The sequence below is a fragment of the Syngnathus acus genome, chromosome 16 (genome assembly GCF_901709675.1).
Source record: "Syngnathus acus chromosome 16, fSynAcu1.2, whole genome shotgun sequence".
NCBI classification, from domain to species: Eukaryota; Metazoa; Chordata; class Actinopteri; order Syngnathiformes; family Syngnathidae; genus Syngnathus; species Syngnathus acus.
In genome coordinates this window covers 9,426,112-9,442,075 of record NC_051101.1, presented here as the reverse complement: position 1 = coordinate 9,442,075, position 15,964 = coordinate 9,426,112, and the positions used below count along the sequence as shown (strand labels likewise).

Here is a 15,964-nt window from a genome sequence, read left to right as displayed (position 1 = left end):
AAAAATAACAGTTATAGTTCTGTCTTGGCCTTGGACATATTTGCTGTTAATAAATTGAAACGAATACTCGGTATACCCACTATTGTTTTTTTTTTGTCAGTGGCGCTCGAGGTTTTGTAGAAAATAGTCGACATGGATGAACCAGAACTTCTAGCAAGAGGCGATAAAAGTGTCTACAAAATCAAAGACCCTAAAAGTTATAAAGCTGTAACAGACTCCGGCATGGGTGGCAGTAATGCACACCAAAAGTTACTTGCCAGCTGCTTATAACAACAGAAGAAGAAAACTTGCCGTCCTGTTTTATGGAGTATCCATCACTGCTGAGTATTTCAGTGCTATGCCAGCTGAATAAAATGTGACACTGAGTCATGACTCGACCACCAATAGCTCCAGAGATGATTAAGCACAGTCAAGACGGTGCCATTGAATAGTTTAAGAGAAGCCAGTACATGTTAACTGCGAGTAGGTTGACTACCTTGACCAGTCTCCTACAACAGATTGTCTTTGCTCCACTGTATTGTTGACGTTATCAAACAATTTTTTAATTTCACAGCTCAGTGACGCAATGAGAAGAAAAATAGAATAAATAGTCCACCCCATTAAATCCCTTCTCCAAAGAAGTGTGAATGGTCTTAAAGAAGCACAGTTCATTTCCACCTCATGGGTCTTCGGGGGCATTCCTGGGTTTTAAGGCATCCATGTTGGACTTGTGACAAGCCGTGTGGATAAGATTGCCACATCCTTAAACCTGTGGCAATTTTTCCAGATGATGTCAGACTCAACATTGGATCAATCTTAACACGTAAATGTGACAGAAATCTAATAAATCCCCCTTTGGAAGCCAAACAGCAATGTAAATGATTCAAAGCTAGCCAGCTGAGGCAACATCACTTGATCCAAAGTTAGAGAAGAAATAACAACGGCGCTTCACAAAAGACTGCATGAATGACTTTGGTATTACGACAAACAGAAAATATGTTTTGGGGTCTTATTAGGCTTATTGTTTGGATCGATGCAGAACGGGAAATTGACATTTCCTTACAACGTGGCCACCATTAAAGCCGAAGGAAAGAAATGTGAGGTAGGATGTGGAATGGAATTCAATGTCACACTGGGATTTGGCTGAAGGCCAATTGCGTACTAAACTAGCAGTCATGGTTTTTACTATACTGACACTTTTTTTCAGTTCGTATTGTAAAGCCAACCATAAATCTTAGTGTAAAACTCAGGCATGACGAATAGTAAATCTTTTCAATCCATATTTTTTCTGTGGCCTACCATCATGGATGCCATAAGTACAGTTCTGTACCAGAAATGGTAAGCAATGCAGCCCAAAAAAGCTGTGACCATTTTCTATTGTGACAGTTTTGTAGAAGCCACATGAAAAGCTAGTTTGCATAGTCGATTGAATGTTTAAAAATCATTATTCGTCCAGCGCTCCTACTTTTTCATCCTGGCATGAAGGATGCAGCGAGTGGGTGGACACTGGTCGTTTAGAGAAGCACTCAAGCCTTCGCTCAATAGCACCACAAACCCTGACATTAAAATCCGATCAACTATATTTTGCAGAATTAAAATATACGTTGGTTGAAGCAAAACAAACCACTCTGATGTTTTTTCCAGTGAGCCGACAGTTGTTTAAAGCGTGCGGCCGCTGAGGTTACACACCTGTCCACTTCAACATGGAATGAACCAGTCTCGCGGCTGGAACGTGGACCGTGCCATCCCACCCATGTGTCATGATCGAGGGTTATTTTAACCAGCTATAGTCAGGTTTATGCTCAGTTTCACGTGATTGGCAGCCTTGGCTTAATGTAGGTTATTCTAAGGGAATTTAAGTTGGAGTTAGAGCAGAGCCGAATTGGTTCCAAACGGTCGCCGGACGTTCAGCAGACGTTTGCCTGTACTTATGGGAATTTTGAAAATGATTAAAATTCTCTTTACTTAAACTCCTGGAGAATGTCTGCCGAACATTTTGCGAACATCTGCGAAATTGAACAAAGTCTGATGTGAACGCAACATTCGCTGACTTTGGAAACACTCGCAATTGTTTGCTGATCATTGCGATAGAGGCTCAAGTGTCACTGAGTAGTTACAAAACAAATAAACAATTTACAATCCATCTCCATTTTTTTTACAAGCCACATGGAGACACAAGCCAGATTCAGCGCCTACTGATCCGAAGCACATGGTAGTAAACAGAACCAAACTTCACGGTGGAAAAGTGGCTTAAGATGTCCAAAATGTTGACAACCTTGTCTCTGGGTCAGTCTTACTTGTTCACCCCCCTCCTCTCCACAGCCAAAAAACTCAAATCTCTCTTTGGAGTGAAATGCAGACAGCTCTCTTCTCTTTGGATGGGTGAGGAACAGTGCTGAGGGGCCTTTCAACTGGAACCAGATGGTTTCTTAAAAGCCGCATGCCTTTGTATGAGTGTGTGAGAACATGAGCATGTGATTGTCCTCAGACAAATCACTCTTGTAGTCGTCCTGGCCTTGTGCTGGATGCAAAATTGCAAAAGTCTGAAAATTAATTTCCCCCCTAAAGAGAACATGTTTTGGTTCCAAGGGCACTGAGACAAGAGGGACAAAAAAAAAAAAATCCAGTATCGCAACTTAAAAAAGAAGCACACACCAAGGCTGTGCTGTTATCGCACAGCACGGGGCTGTTGGCCGAGTGGCCAAACAGACAAAATACAAAAACAGTCGAGGGAAAAAGTGCGAAGTGAGTGATACGAGCGATCCCTCCACTGATTTGAGGAGCAAAACTTGGTCGCTCTGAGACATTGGCTGCCTCACATTTCCCCTCTCTGGCACTAAGCTGTTTGGGTTGGCCTCCAAGGGTGTCTGTAATCCCATTTTGGGTCTCTTAGAGCAAAGTTGAAGAGATAGACCATTTCATCTTCCACCGAGTCCCCAAGGTGCCATGTGATATGCGTGTTTTGAAACTATTGCGCGCCTCCTCGCTTGCGTGCTCCGGTCGCAGAGAAATTTGATGCGACTACCTGATAAAGACTTTAAAAAAAAAAATTATGCAATATCAACCTCACCTTGCTGAAAACATGTATATGTAGAACACAGCAGAGATGTCATCAATTCAATTGTTAACTCAGTCTTGGTCCCCGATCAAAACAATGTCAGATTTTTCAAATCTGAAAAAAGGTTTATGGGCATCTTCACAGCTGGTGTTGTCTTTTTAGGTGCCCACAAAATCAACAAATTTAGCACCAGTCTGGCACCGTTTGTGGAAAACACTGGATCTTCTCCTCCAGAGTCAATTGCCCGACATTATCCTAAGCTGGACTTTAAAACAAATCTTCACCCTCAAAGTCCTTTGAAGCGTCGCTGTTGACGTCATCTAAAATGACTCCAAATTTCCTCACCAAAATGGTTCAGAACTTAAATTGGTTACATATAATCATGCACATAAACAAACCATTAAAAAGTATGAAAAAGGCCACATTTCACAATACGCAAAGATTCTCTGTCCGCATGGTTTGCTGGGGAATAATAAAAGAAAATGCCCAGTTCATCGAATTCCATTTTAGTGTCATTGTCAGCTGGAGTTTCCAGTTGTCAACATGAAGATCAAAACTATCTATTTGACCAAATTACAGTCTGAAGAGCAACGCGAGCGAGTCATCAGTGAATCATGAGCTGGGATTCTGAGAGGTTGTAAAGAACAAGGCAGGTAATCCACTTCGAATATGGATGTCGGTCTTCGGTCGGGATCAGCATGTTGACAGATAAACTGCACTTAAAGAGAGAATGCCAACATATTTAGCTTTTCTTTTTTTTTTTTACATGTGAGTAAAACCATCATTGAAATTGCAGGTGGGCAAACATTTCTGCTCAAGGGCGGCATTAGATTTTTAAAAGACGGACTAGCTCATTCACACACAAAGAAGTTAAAACGTAAAACAGGTTGTCTTAATTGTGAAATAATGATGTCACTAATGGTGAAGTGGGACACGCAAGCAACCTGGGCTGAGTTCCCACTCAGGAAGAGTGTGAAAGGTAGTCTCTCTCTCTACGCGCCTATTTTGGTGCTTAGTGTAAGTCTGCACATGGGTGGAGTTTTCTGTCTATACGTGTGTGAGTCCTGAATCCTAAATGATCTCACTGATGACTCTTCAACAAACCATGTGAGATATTTGTTATGGAGTTTTAATTTATTAGACATAAAACTGCACAGTCGTTCCAAACATTCAGTGGTTTTTTTTCTATTACTGAATATATGTATAGGGCAGGGGTGTCAAAGTCATTTTTTTCCCGGGCCGCATTGTAGTCATAGCTTCTTTCGGAGGGCCATTATGACTGTCAACCCAAATAAATGTATGAGCACGTCATATTATATACAGTAAAAGCTACAAAACAAACCGACAAATAACTTGTTTTCAAATCAGAGTAAAGACTGGTCAAATACTTAAAAAAAAAAAAGAAGATATTAAAAGTGAAGACAATTTGCAATTCTAGTAATGACCCGAATTTGATGCACAATTTGTCTTCCCGGGCCACATAAAATGATGTGGCGGGCCGTATATGGCCCCCGGGCCTTGAGTTTGACACCTGTGATATAGGGTATTAAAAAAAAAGTAAGAATATCCTTTACAAAATGTCCTTTTTTAGGATTTTTGACTGTCAGCAAGGACACGCTCAAAGACTTAATAATCAACACGAGCAGTGTACCGCCTCTGCGTTTGTCTTGTGAAAACTAAAAGAACTAAAGAATGATCTCCTGTGTTGAGGCGGAAAATCACCTCGTAATGCTGCACTCATGGGGCTTCAGGGTAAACCCTCCAGTCAGATAAAATCAGGCTCAAATGTCTGGACAAGTTACAGCAACAGTGGCCACCTTGGCTGGAAGAAATAAATCAGCTGGCCTCACGGGTAGTCTCAGGGCAAGACCGGGGAAGGGCAACAGGTGGTTGTCAACTTAAAGAGAAAGACGGCCATCATCCACTTAGGGAAGAGCAGCAAGTCTGTCTGCTTCTCTGCAAGCTGCGCTAAGCTCAGCCAAGCAGCAGCAGGAGGACAGAATAAGGCTCTGTGGAGCAACTTCACAGGAGAAAACATCTACGGTATCCATGGCAACATGTTGTCAATTAATAAAATAAAATAATAAAAAAATAAAATTAAACACGAGCACATAAAGAATTGTGAGAATAGATTAAAACCCATACATTTAAAGGTCGAGAGCACCAGCGGAGCTAGAGGGGGGGCCGCGAGGGCAATGACGCATCCTGAAGTAAGGTGCCATGCCAGATAATAATTGGCATTCCAGATTTTTCTGGAATGTTTTTTTAAACATTCCCACCCGTCCCTCATAGGGAAAATTTTGGGGAGATTTTTTGTGGTTTGTGTGTTTGTTTTGCAGACAGTTTGTTTTGTATATTTTTCTGCCCAAATCCAATCCTCAAACCAATCAGCTGGCAAAAACCTTGGGTGAAAGTAGCCCAATCTGGTCAAAATCTCCAGCTACCCAGCAAATGTGTTTGTAAAACAAACCCACATTTTTCTAATGTGAAGGATCCATTTGAGTTCCGTCTCTATTAAAGGTCATGTCCAAGTAAGGAGAACAAATCACCAGAATATTTTGACACAGTAACAACTAGTTCCCAGACCTCAGCGTCTTTGTTTACTTAAATTCATGCAGCCATCCAGTTTCTGTACCGCTTTTCCTCATTAGAATCTTCAGTAAGCTGATTCTGCCTGGTCAACACTCAGTTGTGGGGCACATAGAGTATAGACACATTAACACACCCATAATTAGGCCTATGGGTAATTTTGAGCTTTCGCTGAACCTAATGTGTATGTTTCTGGAAAATGGAAAGACAGAAACTTCCTCAGCAAAACTGTTAATGACTAGGTCAACTTACTGACCTACTTCAGTTCATTTCCCTGGGCAATAAATAAATAAATGAATATATAAATAAATACATGAATAAATATATAAATAAATAAATAAAATTGAAATGCAATGTGTGTGTTCTTTTATGAGTTTCTTAATCAAAATAATTATGTCTGTAAAATAAAAAATAAGTAAGCGCTAAACGAGAAAAATCTGCAAAACAGGAGCATGTACCAAAACATGTCTGACTTTATATAATTAGAAGTTTAAGCAGCTGCAAATATGTTCTTTGCGTGTGTGTGTGTGTGTGTGTCATAAGCAGGCAAGTCTGCATGTGTTTTCACTCAGCTATTTCAGCAAGGTCCCTCCCATTATTCTGACACCAGGAGAGCCAATAAAACAAAGTGACAGAACATAGTAACTTTAAATACATGAAATGTTTTCAATCTGTGCCCTGCACCAGCGCGTATATTTACAGAGTGTGTCTGAAATGCTGGTAATTTGCACTCAAATTAAGATTCAAGCTGCTTCCCAAAAGCTGCCACTGTGCATTGTATGCAGCAGCAATAAAACAAGCTGCTGGTAATGGAGGCGGTAATGGAAGCTCATACCACACTTGTGATGCAGCACAAACTTCACCATTAAAACAGTTATAAATGTACAGTTTAAATTGGCAGTGTGGGTTTGAGTACTCACCGATGCAGGCGTGAACTCTGACTGACAGCTGCGTCCGAAGTATAAGGTTGTGTTTTCTGCCTCTTCTGAAAAAGATAAAAAAAATACAATCAGTTCAGACAAATAATGAATAAATCAAAATCTGTTATAACTGTACTGCAAAGCACAAAGAGTAGAAAGCTGCTTGAATCGGGAATGGTCAACCCAAAACCAAAGCTGCTATTTAAACCTGTTATTTTTTCAGCTGTTAGAAAACAAAAAGAAGCAGGGCAAGCAGCACAACAAGGAAAAGGTCTCCATGGGTGAAAATGAAGGATGGGAGCAGTACACAGGTCAACTCCGCCCACAGTGTTAATGGAGACATGCAAAGACTCGATCAGCGTCCTGTCAACAGCTTACAATGTCTGAGTGACAATCAAAGAGAAAGATGCCAGTAGTTCACCACAATGCTATTCAGGTCTCCACTCAAAAGCCTACTCTGAGATTTATGTCTGAGGCTTCCTGTTAGTTGGTGTTGTAGTAAGGCCCGCTGTGTCTAACACATAAAAAAAATCGGAGTAACACATAGATCAGTAAGTTACTAACATCAACATGTCCGCCGACCAATGACATTAATGATTTAAGCCTACTCTCACTTACCTGGATATGCTTTCTGAAATTTTAGTACAGAGTTTACGAGTTTCAGTGCTGTTTTGTTTAGCCAAAGAGTTTAATTGACTGACTTGATAGTTTACTTGTTTTTTTTAATTTATTTGGTGATTAATTGAGCCACTGACTGTGATTCTTAGCCACTGTGAAATAATCACATTTGACCAAATTGGTAGACTTTACCACTCATGATAAGATGGGCAGATATTTTGCATTTTTATGCAAATAGGTGATCGGTTGTTCTCGGTTGAGGATCCACGCATATTTTCAGGTGGGGTGGCCCCCAGTGTCCCCCTCTAGCTCCGCCAGTGGTGCGAGCAGCACTAGTTAATGAAATTTTTAAATAGTTTGCTGCAACCATAACTCAAAACCTGCTTGACTGTTTTCCACAAACTTTTATGTAGCATAGGACGAGCAAGGCAACTTTTTTTTTTATATGTATTCATACAGTGAACCTTCCTTATTATAAAGTCATTTGAATGACAAATTGAGGTTTTCAAGCTCAGTAAACACAACTTTGGTGAAGATCGCAGAAGATACAGTTAACCCCCCCCCCCCCCCCCCCCCCCCCCCCTTCAATTCAGCTCTGACAAATAGTCTTTCATGCTTCCTGCTCAAAGGCAGTGAGAAACTTCTGACTGGCACCGCATTAAAAGTCTGTTAGTGACACTCAAACAGCAGTTGGCCTGACAGTAGAAAAAGACTCAGCTCAGAGGGCAAATCACAATACTGCCTCGCTCTAAACAAGCATTAATACTACTCAGTGCATCCAAGCTGACATCTTTCCGACTCCAGTCAGTGGGGGACTGGACCCAGCGTGCATACAAGCGGATTACGCAGCGGGGGGACGTCCGCACACTGCCGCCGTTTCGCAAATATAATAGCAAGCAACAAGGCAGATGTGAGACGGGAGCAACATCTGTCAACACGGCTGGCGAGATGAGACGGCAAAGAGGAACGTAATCCAAAAGGGTAACTAAAACCCTTTAGTAGTCACAAACGTCTGCTTTCTGTCGGCTTCGCTGAAACGGTATCCCTTTACCGCACCTGAGGCTATACAGGCCGGCGTGCTCATTATCAAATTAAACAAACACGCATGGAATATAAGAGAGGCCCACCCCTTCCCCAATTAAATATGAAAACTGGGCACTCCAACAAAGAACTCGTCATGCGAGTAGAGGTGAAGCCCAAAACTGCAGAAGTAATCCTTGCAATGAACCTCACGTGGTACCTAATAAACTTTATATTTGTTTCTTGATCCAACATTTTTCTATGCATACCCAGGTGATGGTTGATCGTGCCGAGCCAAAGTCCAATTAAATATAATTGTCGTTTCTAGTTTTGAAAAATCGTTATTGACTCTGAATTTTTAATACTGACATAAGGGACTTGTTAAAATGACGTTTGCATTGTGAAAACTAAGTTACACTGGTGCTAATTATAATTCTGGTAGCTGACATCGCTACCAATGATTTACCAGGAATCTAGAATGCGAAGAATCAAGTTTGAGGGACAGTTTACACTTTGGAGAAGATGCCTCTTGAAACAATGACCAGGCATGCATATTTGTGAAAACACACGCACGCACAACACACAAAGCAATGACTCCACTGCAACAAGTTGTTAATGATACCCTTAAACAGCTCTGCACACAAAGCAGCCAAGTGGTATTTTATTTCCCCTCTTGATGTTTAAGTTTCACAAGAATACATTTATTCTCCCTCTTCCAATGAAATCCAATGCGCACTTGAGTCCATCTATAATGTCCAAGTGGGTCAAGAGAAAATGAAAAACATTGAAAAGTGAGCTGTCTTAAGAGAGTTCAAAGAATGTGACAAGAAACTTGTGGTGTTTGCTGGATTTTAATATGCTTTATAAAAGCTTGTCCAAAATAGAAAGGCGAGCAAAAACCTTGCCTTAGACACATTTTAAATTGTACAGTATGTGGTCTTAGCATGACCAGCTAAATGTCTTTTTTTTTTTTTAAATTTGTTTATTTTTTTGCGCTTAATATTGTTTCTCAAACATGAATTCCACATTATGACCTAACGCAAGTGTAGTTTATCTTCTCGAGACATTACAACTGGCTCAAATGTCCACCGTTAAACTTCAGAGGAGACTTTTATAGATGACTTGATGATAAGGTACAAGTGTCACGCACTGTCATGGCTCGATCTAAAAACAACAAGCGCTTTGAATGTGACTCAATTAAACCCTATGCCACTTTGACTAGCTAAAGCTGTGTCTGCCCCGGACTATACGCTTCATTTATAACTTAAAGAGGCAGCGTATCGGCGATGGGATGGAGGATTTACGAGACCCGATCTTCACTGGCCGGTGGGGTGGAAGTGATTATGGCCTGTTAAGCTCTTGTGATATGGATATCTCCTGGCTCTGTCAGAAGGACCATACTTTAATCTGATTGTGAACACCCAAGGTATGACACAGGCACCCCTGGAATGTAACCTGTCATTAATATCAATTACAGTTGCATTTAATGGCCAACGGGAAAATGGCGAGACTAAAGAAAATTCTGCTTGTTAGTGCAATTGTGCTGCTATACCAAGGTCAACATGTATGACTTGGCATAAACATGTGATCTTGAGTACTTTGGAGTCCTTTAGTTTGTGTAAACGAGACTTGTAAAAAGCAAAAAGGCCTCATCAGATGTAATAGTCATCAAATCAACAACAGAACCCTGGAGGGCGGCCGGGTGTACTCTTGCACATATCATTGCCATAAAAAGCCAGGAGGTCTACTGCCCTATTTTTACAAAATAATTGGCTCGCCACCTTCACCCCCACCACCGGCCTCCTCAGACAGCACAGTGTGGATTTAATGACACACATCCATGCCATGGTGAGCCAGCTGGCAAGACGTACGCCTTGGCAGACTGGATCAGTGAGGAGGGACGCCGCCGAGTATTTTAGCCCTCACCGGCTTCCCATAACCATTTCACTTGACTTGGAATTGGGAAGAGAGAGTCGTCTGGAGAGAAGCATGTGAATTCCACGTTAGATAAATAAATCCCATACATGTTTGTGGTCCGGCCGACCAGGGAAGCCCGTGCCAACCTTTGGATTGTGATCCTGTATACGAGTGGATACGTCAACACAATCCACAGTGCATAAAACATATGGAGTTAATATAGAACCAGGCCCAAAAAAAGTGAACAAAAAAAAACAACACAAACACAATTTCCAACCTTTCTCTTCTTCGTCCAGATTTCAAAAGTACGTCAAGACAAAACATATTAGAGTTGTACGGTGGAGTCACATCTAATGAGAACGCTGAGGTAACTCAATTGTGATGAGGGCAATTACTCATGAAACATGTCTACACCTCTTAAGTGGTTGCAATGACATCATTGTTGACCTGCGGCCAAGCATTTTATTGGACGTGAACTCAAGGGGGTCCTGGAAACTGTCTTCTTTCTTTAACCCTGATAAAGAAGTAGCACGCAACTTAGTTTCATACCAAGTACTCAGTTTATGATGTCCTGACATGCAATATTTCCAGGGAATCAACAAGAATACGTGCCGTGCAACATTTTAAGAAAGTAAATTCAGTTAATACCATACTTACTGTTTTTTTTATGGGATTGTTTTATTTTTATTTCATATTTATTGTATGTGTTATTTCAAAGGCACAAACAGCACACAATGATCTTGTTTCCACAGCAACGTAAGAAAATGTGGGCACATGATAATAAAACAATTAAATTAGATCCTAAATGTTAAAAAAAAATGTAAATCAGGGAGAGGGCAAATCTTTTTTTTACATCACTGTATGCTACCAGATGTCAGCTACCTAAAATATGTTTGCTTCAGGCATTGTCCTCATTACGTAATCCATTGTATGAAGACTGAATGAAGATTTTATGATGAAGATACTTCAATCAACTTTTCAGCAGCAAAAATGTTTCTTAAGTCGAAGTTTCAGTTTGATGAGCACTGATTGTGTTTTGCCAAACGAGATTAATTGCATGTACAAAAATGATTTGTTGATTCAATGCTGAACAGGAAACACAGTACAAAAAAAAATGGTTGGATGGTTGATGATTTAAGAACAAATTTTGGTCTGAGGAGAATGTATTTTTCCACAAGAAACGTGCGGAAAGACTTTTGGAAGAGCAAAAGCAAACCCTTCAACTCTTTGACACTCGGTTAGCTTCCTAAAGCCAAGTTTGGGAAGGCGAGATCATTGAGTCTCACAAGAAGGGTAACTTTACTACTTTGAACAAACGTGTGTAATACTGTGAAAATGTCACCACATTAGGGCAAGACACACAGACAACGGAAATGATCTTACCCTCCTTCCTCTTGAAATCCCTCCAGCTCGTCTTTTTGTTCTGCCAGCGTCGACTCCAAGTCCAGATAGCTTCCATTATGAGACAACTGGAGTGCACAGTCATCAGGCTGCAGGGGAGAGAGAGAGAAACAAAATACAAATCAATACAATTCAACTATTTTTTTTATTTTTAGAAAGATTTCATTGTCTTTAAAAGCCAACCTGCATACACATATGCATTCGTGTAAACCAATCAAATAAATTAATTAAATAAATGAGCACATGCTGGCATATTCTCACTTCTAATTCTTAAATGTGCAATTCATCATGTGGCATCTATTTTAAACATGTTTTTTTTTTAAAAGACAGCAACCTAACGCTTCAATTGCAAAGCATATCCAAGTGTCTGCTATCTCCATTGAGGCTGCTAATGACATTTTCACATGTTTTCCTTCTCCTGTCTTGCTCTCTCTCTCTCTCTCTCTCTCTGCTGAATTATGTCATTGACCTGTCACCAGTGTAGCGTCTGCCCTCTAGGTGCACCTATCATGCGTGTAATATTTGCTATGTCTAGGACCCCCTGGATGTCAAGATGGGTCGCTTATCAGCTCCTGTCAGCACTTAATGACAAATTTGGGAGCAGCTTCGCAGTGCGACATCTCTTTGTTTGATAAACTGTCACACAAAAGAAGAAGAGATGTGATTTGTCAGGTCTTTTGGGGGTTGATTACAGACTGCAAGAATCAATGCAAAGGTGACCATCAGGGAATGAGAGGAATCATTTTCCATGATTGAAGTCAGTGAGCACTCCCACAGCATCGCAGACTTCCCTCTCTCATATTCACCGGTCTGCTCTTGTCTTTAAAATGATCACCAGCGGAACTAATTTGCCTTCACACAGAGTTACGCCATGTTTACACATTCACGGTAATAGAGTCAATGATATGCGAAAGTCTATCTGTAAACATCAATAAGGCTAAAGGTGATTCCAAGTTTCTGGAGAAAGTCACAAAAAAACGTCACATCCTGGGTTTTTTTTTCTCTGCTTGATTTGTTTGTGTTTTTTGCTGCGCCACCACAAAAGGGTACCAGTGAGGACAGCAGTGTGATGATAACCATAGAATCACAGATTGCAACAAAGGAAAAGCAGTTGGCTGCTCAGTGCAATATGAGGAATATGATCCATTAAATATTAATTAAATACATACTATTACTTCTGCAGGGATGACAATGGTGTTTTGATTTCTGTTCTTATACCCCAAAGTCAAGTGGACAAGCGAAAAAAGAGGCAGACAGAAAGAAGGCGAGTGAGGCCAGCTACCCTGAGCAAAGACAGATGAGGCCTGAGAGCGCTTCTCCAGACTGCAAATTACAGACTAGCATATCCAGACATACACACACACAAAGTTAGGCTGACCATTTATTTATGCCAAGAGACTAACTTTCCTTCAACACAATTGTGAGTGACATGAAACGTGTCATAAAGAACACACTATATGAGAGACAGACAACAAAAAAGAGGAAACAACTTTTAATTCACAACTAACTCCCTTCATTCTGCCAAGCCCTGACAAAAGCAGCCTGTACATTTTCCCTAACTGGACTCATTTCAAAGTGTTTCCCTGGCACTACATGATGCCAAAGCACTACTTTTTTTGCTATGACCCTAGCAAAAAAATACCATCTAAGCATTTTCTTTCAACAAATACCCCATTTTTTGTCAAAATTCTTGCTTGGATAGGCTCCAGTTCACCTGCTTCTGTCAATATTTATCTATCTATGCCAACATATGACTGCAAATGTCTGCTAAATAAAACACCATTCAAAGTGTTCTGTTCTTAAAAATGGATACACAATTTTAGCAGAAATGTTAGTATGAGCTACACATTGTTGCTTTTACTTAAGTAATCAGCCTTTATGTCAGATTCTATGCATTTTTCCTTACGTCAATAAATGTAAATGTAAAGCGTTATCACATCAACGGAGCTTTTTCTTAGCTGTCCCCCACCCAGGATTTGAACCCCCGGTGGCCTTGTGTTGTGACCAAGTCCAGAGAGGGAACCACAAGTTGTGTGCTCTCACACTCAGCCTTAGCCTCTCCCTTCAGCCACCATACTGTGGTCCACTGACCAGGCAGGCGGTTAAGGCAGAAAGACTAAAAATAAACACTATGCAATTTACAATTGAACTGTGCTATCTCCCTCCAATGCATGGTGCATCTGCACAATGCACACACACTTTCGAAGCATTTTTCATTTGCACAAATCTACACAGAAAAAAAAAAAACTCCATTGACTCTGAATTGATTTATGACATTGCAGCCGGGTAAAAGCCCAGGGCTATTGCACGTGTGAGCAATTTCAACTTCCTTGGCATCAAGTCTTCAAAGTGTGCTATTTATAAACAAGCAGAATTAAAAGAGCTTTCTCTCTCAAAGGTTTGGATAGTCTCTTTGAGACGTCTCCAAATCTTGAGAATGTCAGCTGGCATCTGAAAAGATCACAAGCTCAATACTATGTACACTTTGAACAGGTGAATGGGACTCACTTCAATAACCATACCGACAAATCTGCCTTTTTTTAAAAACATCCAGATTTTCTTTTTTCCACATTTGCATGAATTTGCATTTTAATTGATCATTCTCTGATATTGTCAAAGGAAATGAACGAATAACTTAAACACATCTCTATGCAAGTGGATCCAGATCTGGCCCCCGGGTCTTGAGTTTGACACCTGTGGCATAAAATGTTTCACAACGGCGTTGTATGATTAAGTTGATCAGTTTGCCCTTTTAGAACACTGCTGCATTTATTGTCAAGTACCCAAATATAAACAGTAGCTACATTGCAACCAAGCCTATTCCAGCTGATTTTGGGTGAGAGCCTTAACTGGTCACTATAGTCAATCACAGGGTGCATATTTACAAACACCCAACCACACAAATATGGACATTACAGTCTTTAATTATTCTAGCATGCACGTTTTTGGGAATGTAAGAGGAAGTCCGTGCAAACGTAATGGGAGAACATACAAATTCCACACAGGACTGATTGAAACCTTGTACCTCTAAACTCTGAGCCAGACATGCTAACCACGAGGGCTCTATGTTGCCTATACTTAAAACAACCCCTTAAATTAAAATGATGTACAGCATACCACAATAAAACAATGAATGCATTTTTTTTTTTAATCAGGTCAAAATGAGGGATTAATGTGGTTAGAACAAAACATGAGCAGATGCTTCCGGCCCTCCGCCAAAATATGCACACCCCATATTAAAATGACACCCAGCTACTGTACACAATAATGTCAGATGGCACTCTGTCATGCATTTAGTATTAAAATGCAAGTCAGCATCCCACTTCAGCAAAGTGCACTTGCTCAATGAACCTTCTATGTATTTGTTGGTAGCAACCCCAGGGGCCAATTATTAATGCGCATGTGTGAAGGAGCAGGTTAAGCATTAAGGAGCATGTCAACATTGCATACCTTATGTGGGGCTCTAAGCAGCCTGTGCACTCCAGCTATCTGATTGATGAGTGGAATATCTTCCCTGAATGTGTACACTGGAGGTCTGCTGGGCTCCGGGAAGTTGGTGCTATTGAATGGATCAGTATCATCTAAGAACTGCACCCTGCACACAAACGTCGCCATGGTGTGTCCTCCATGCAAGGGGGGTCAAAACAGCGGACGCCTCCCGATAGAGCCTCCGGTGCAGGTTCCTCCGCTGCTGATTCTTCTTATCCTAATCGGAGCGTCTCCATGCGGGACAGTCACCCACTGACACCTCCATGCAAACACCATGCACCAAGCCGGAACTGGGGAAAAACAGCCGGTGTAAGGAAGTCAAAATCCGGGGAGGTCAAAATCTCTGACTCGCTTGCTGCGTCTTACTCTTATGCGGCATCCAGTTGTGTTGTGGTGCTGAAGCGCTGAGCCGATCGGGATCACTTCTCGGTCTTTGCTCTTGGAAAGCGATGCGCCAAGCACAAACTGGAAGCAGAGGACAGCTCATGTTACGAGCATGGTGGCGTCCTCTAGCGGACGTGATGAAAAGTACACTTTGGTGAACGCATCCCACGTCAAGATGTATTGTGCACAGTCTAAATAAAACTACACTGCATCATAAACTGGGATGTGATTCTTATTAGTTTATTTTATTAGTTATTAATACGTCTAAAAGGCTGTCTTTATCTGTAAAGGCAAACTCGATAGGTGATAAACATGATAAGAATAAGCATGAAAAAGTTATGCATTGACGAGTTTATTGTTTTTGTTTTCAATTAATAAAATAATTTCTCTTATTGTGCTGAGTCGTGCATTTGGGTCTAAACTGGTAACGTTCATAGCAGATAGATGGAAAGACGGAGATACAGGCAGATAAATAGATGGACAAGCAGATAGGCAAGTACATTGAATAGATTTCATTTACCCTTACCTCTCACTTTTATAGGTCCTAGGTAATAGTGGTTTATAATATATGCTGTACATAAAAAACAGT

At 40.8% G+C, this 15,964-nt stretch overlaps 1 protein-coding gene across 4 annotated transcripts in view; it reads right to left on the bottom strand.

Moving 5' to 3' along the window:
* fhod3b (formin homology 2 domain containing 3b) overlaps positions 1 to 15,461 on the bottom strand; it is a 67,497-nt gene extending 52,036 nt beyond the window's left edge. For 2 of the 4 annotated variants that reach the window (XM_037274186.1, XM_037274182.1), the window contains exons 1-3: positions 14,953 to 15,439; positions 11,485 to 11,591; positions 6,547 to 6,611 (exon numbers count right to left, since the gene is read on the bottom strand). In XM_037274186.1, coding sequence (XP_037130081.1) covers positions 6,547 to 6,611; positions 11,485 to 11,591; positions 14,953 to 15,117 — 337 coding nt within the window. In that variant the 5' untranslated portion in view covers positions 15,118 to 15,439. Of the gene's footprint in view, positions 1 to 6,546; positions 6,612 to 11,484; positions 11,592 to 14,952 lie in introns of all 4 variants that reach the window. The other 2 variants (XM_037274183.1, XM_037274184.1) reach the window with 2 other exon arrangements.
* Positions 15,462 to 15,964: the final 503 nt, after the last annotated feature.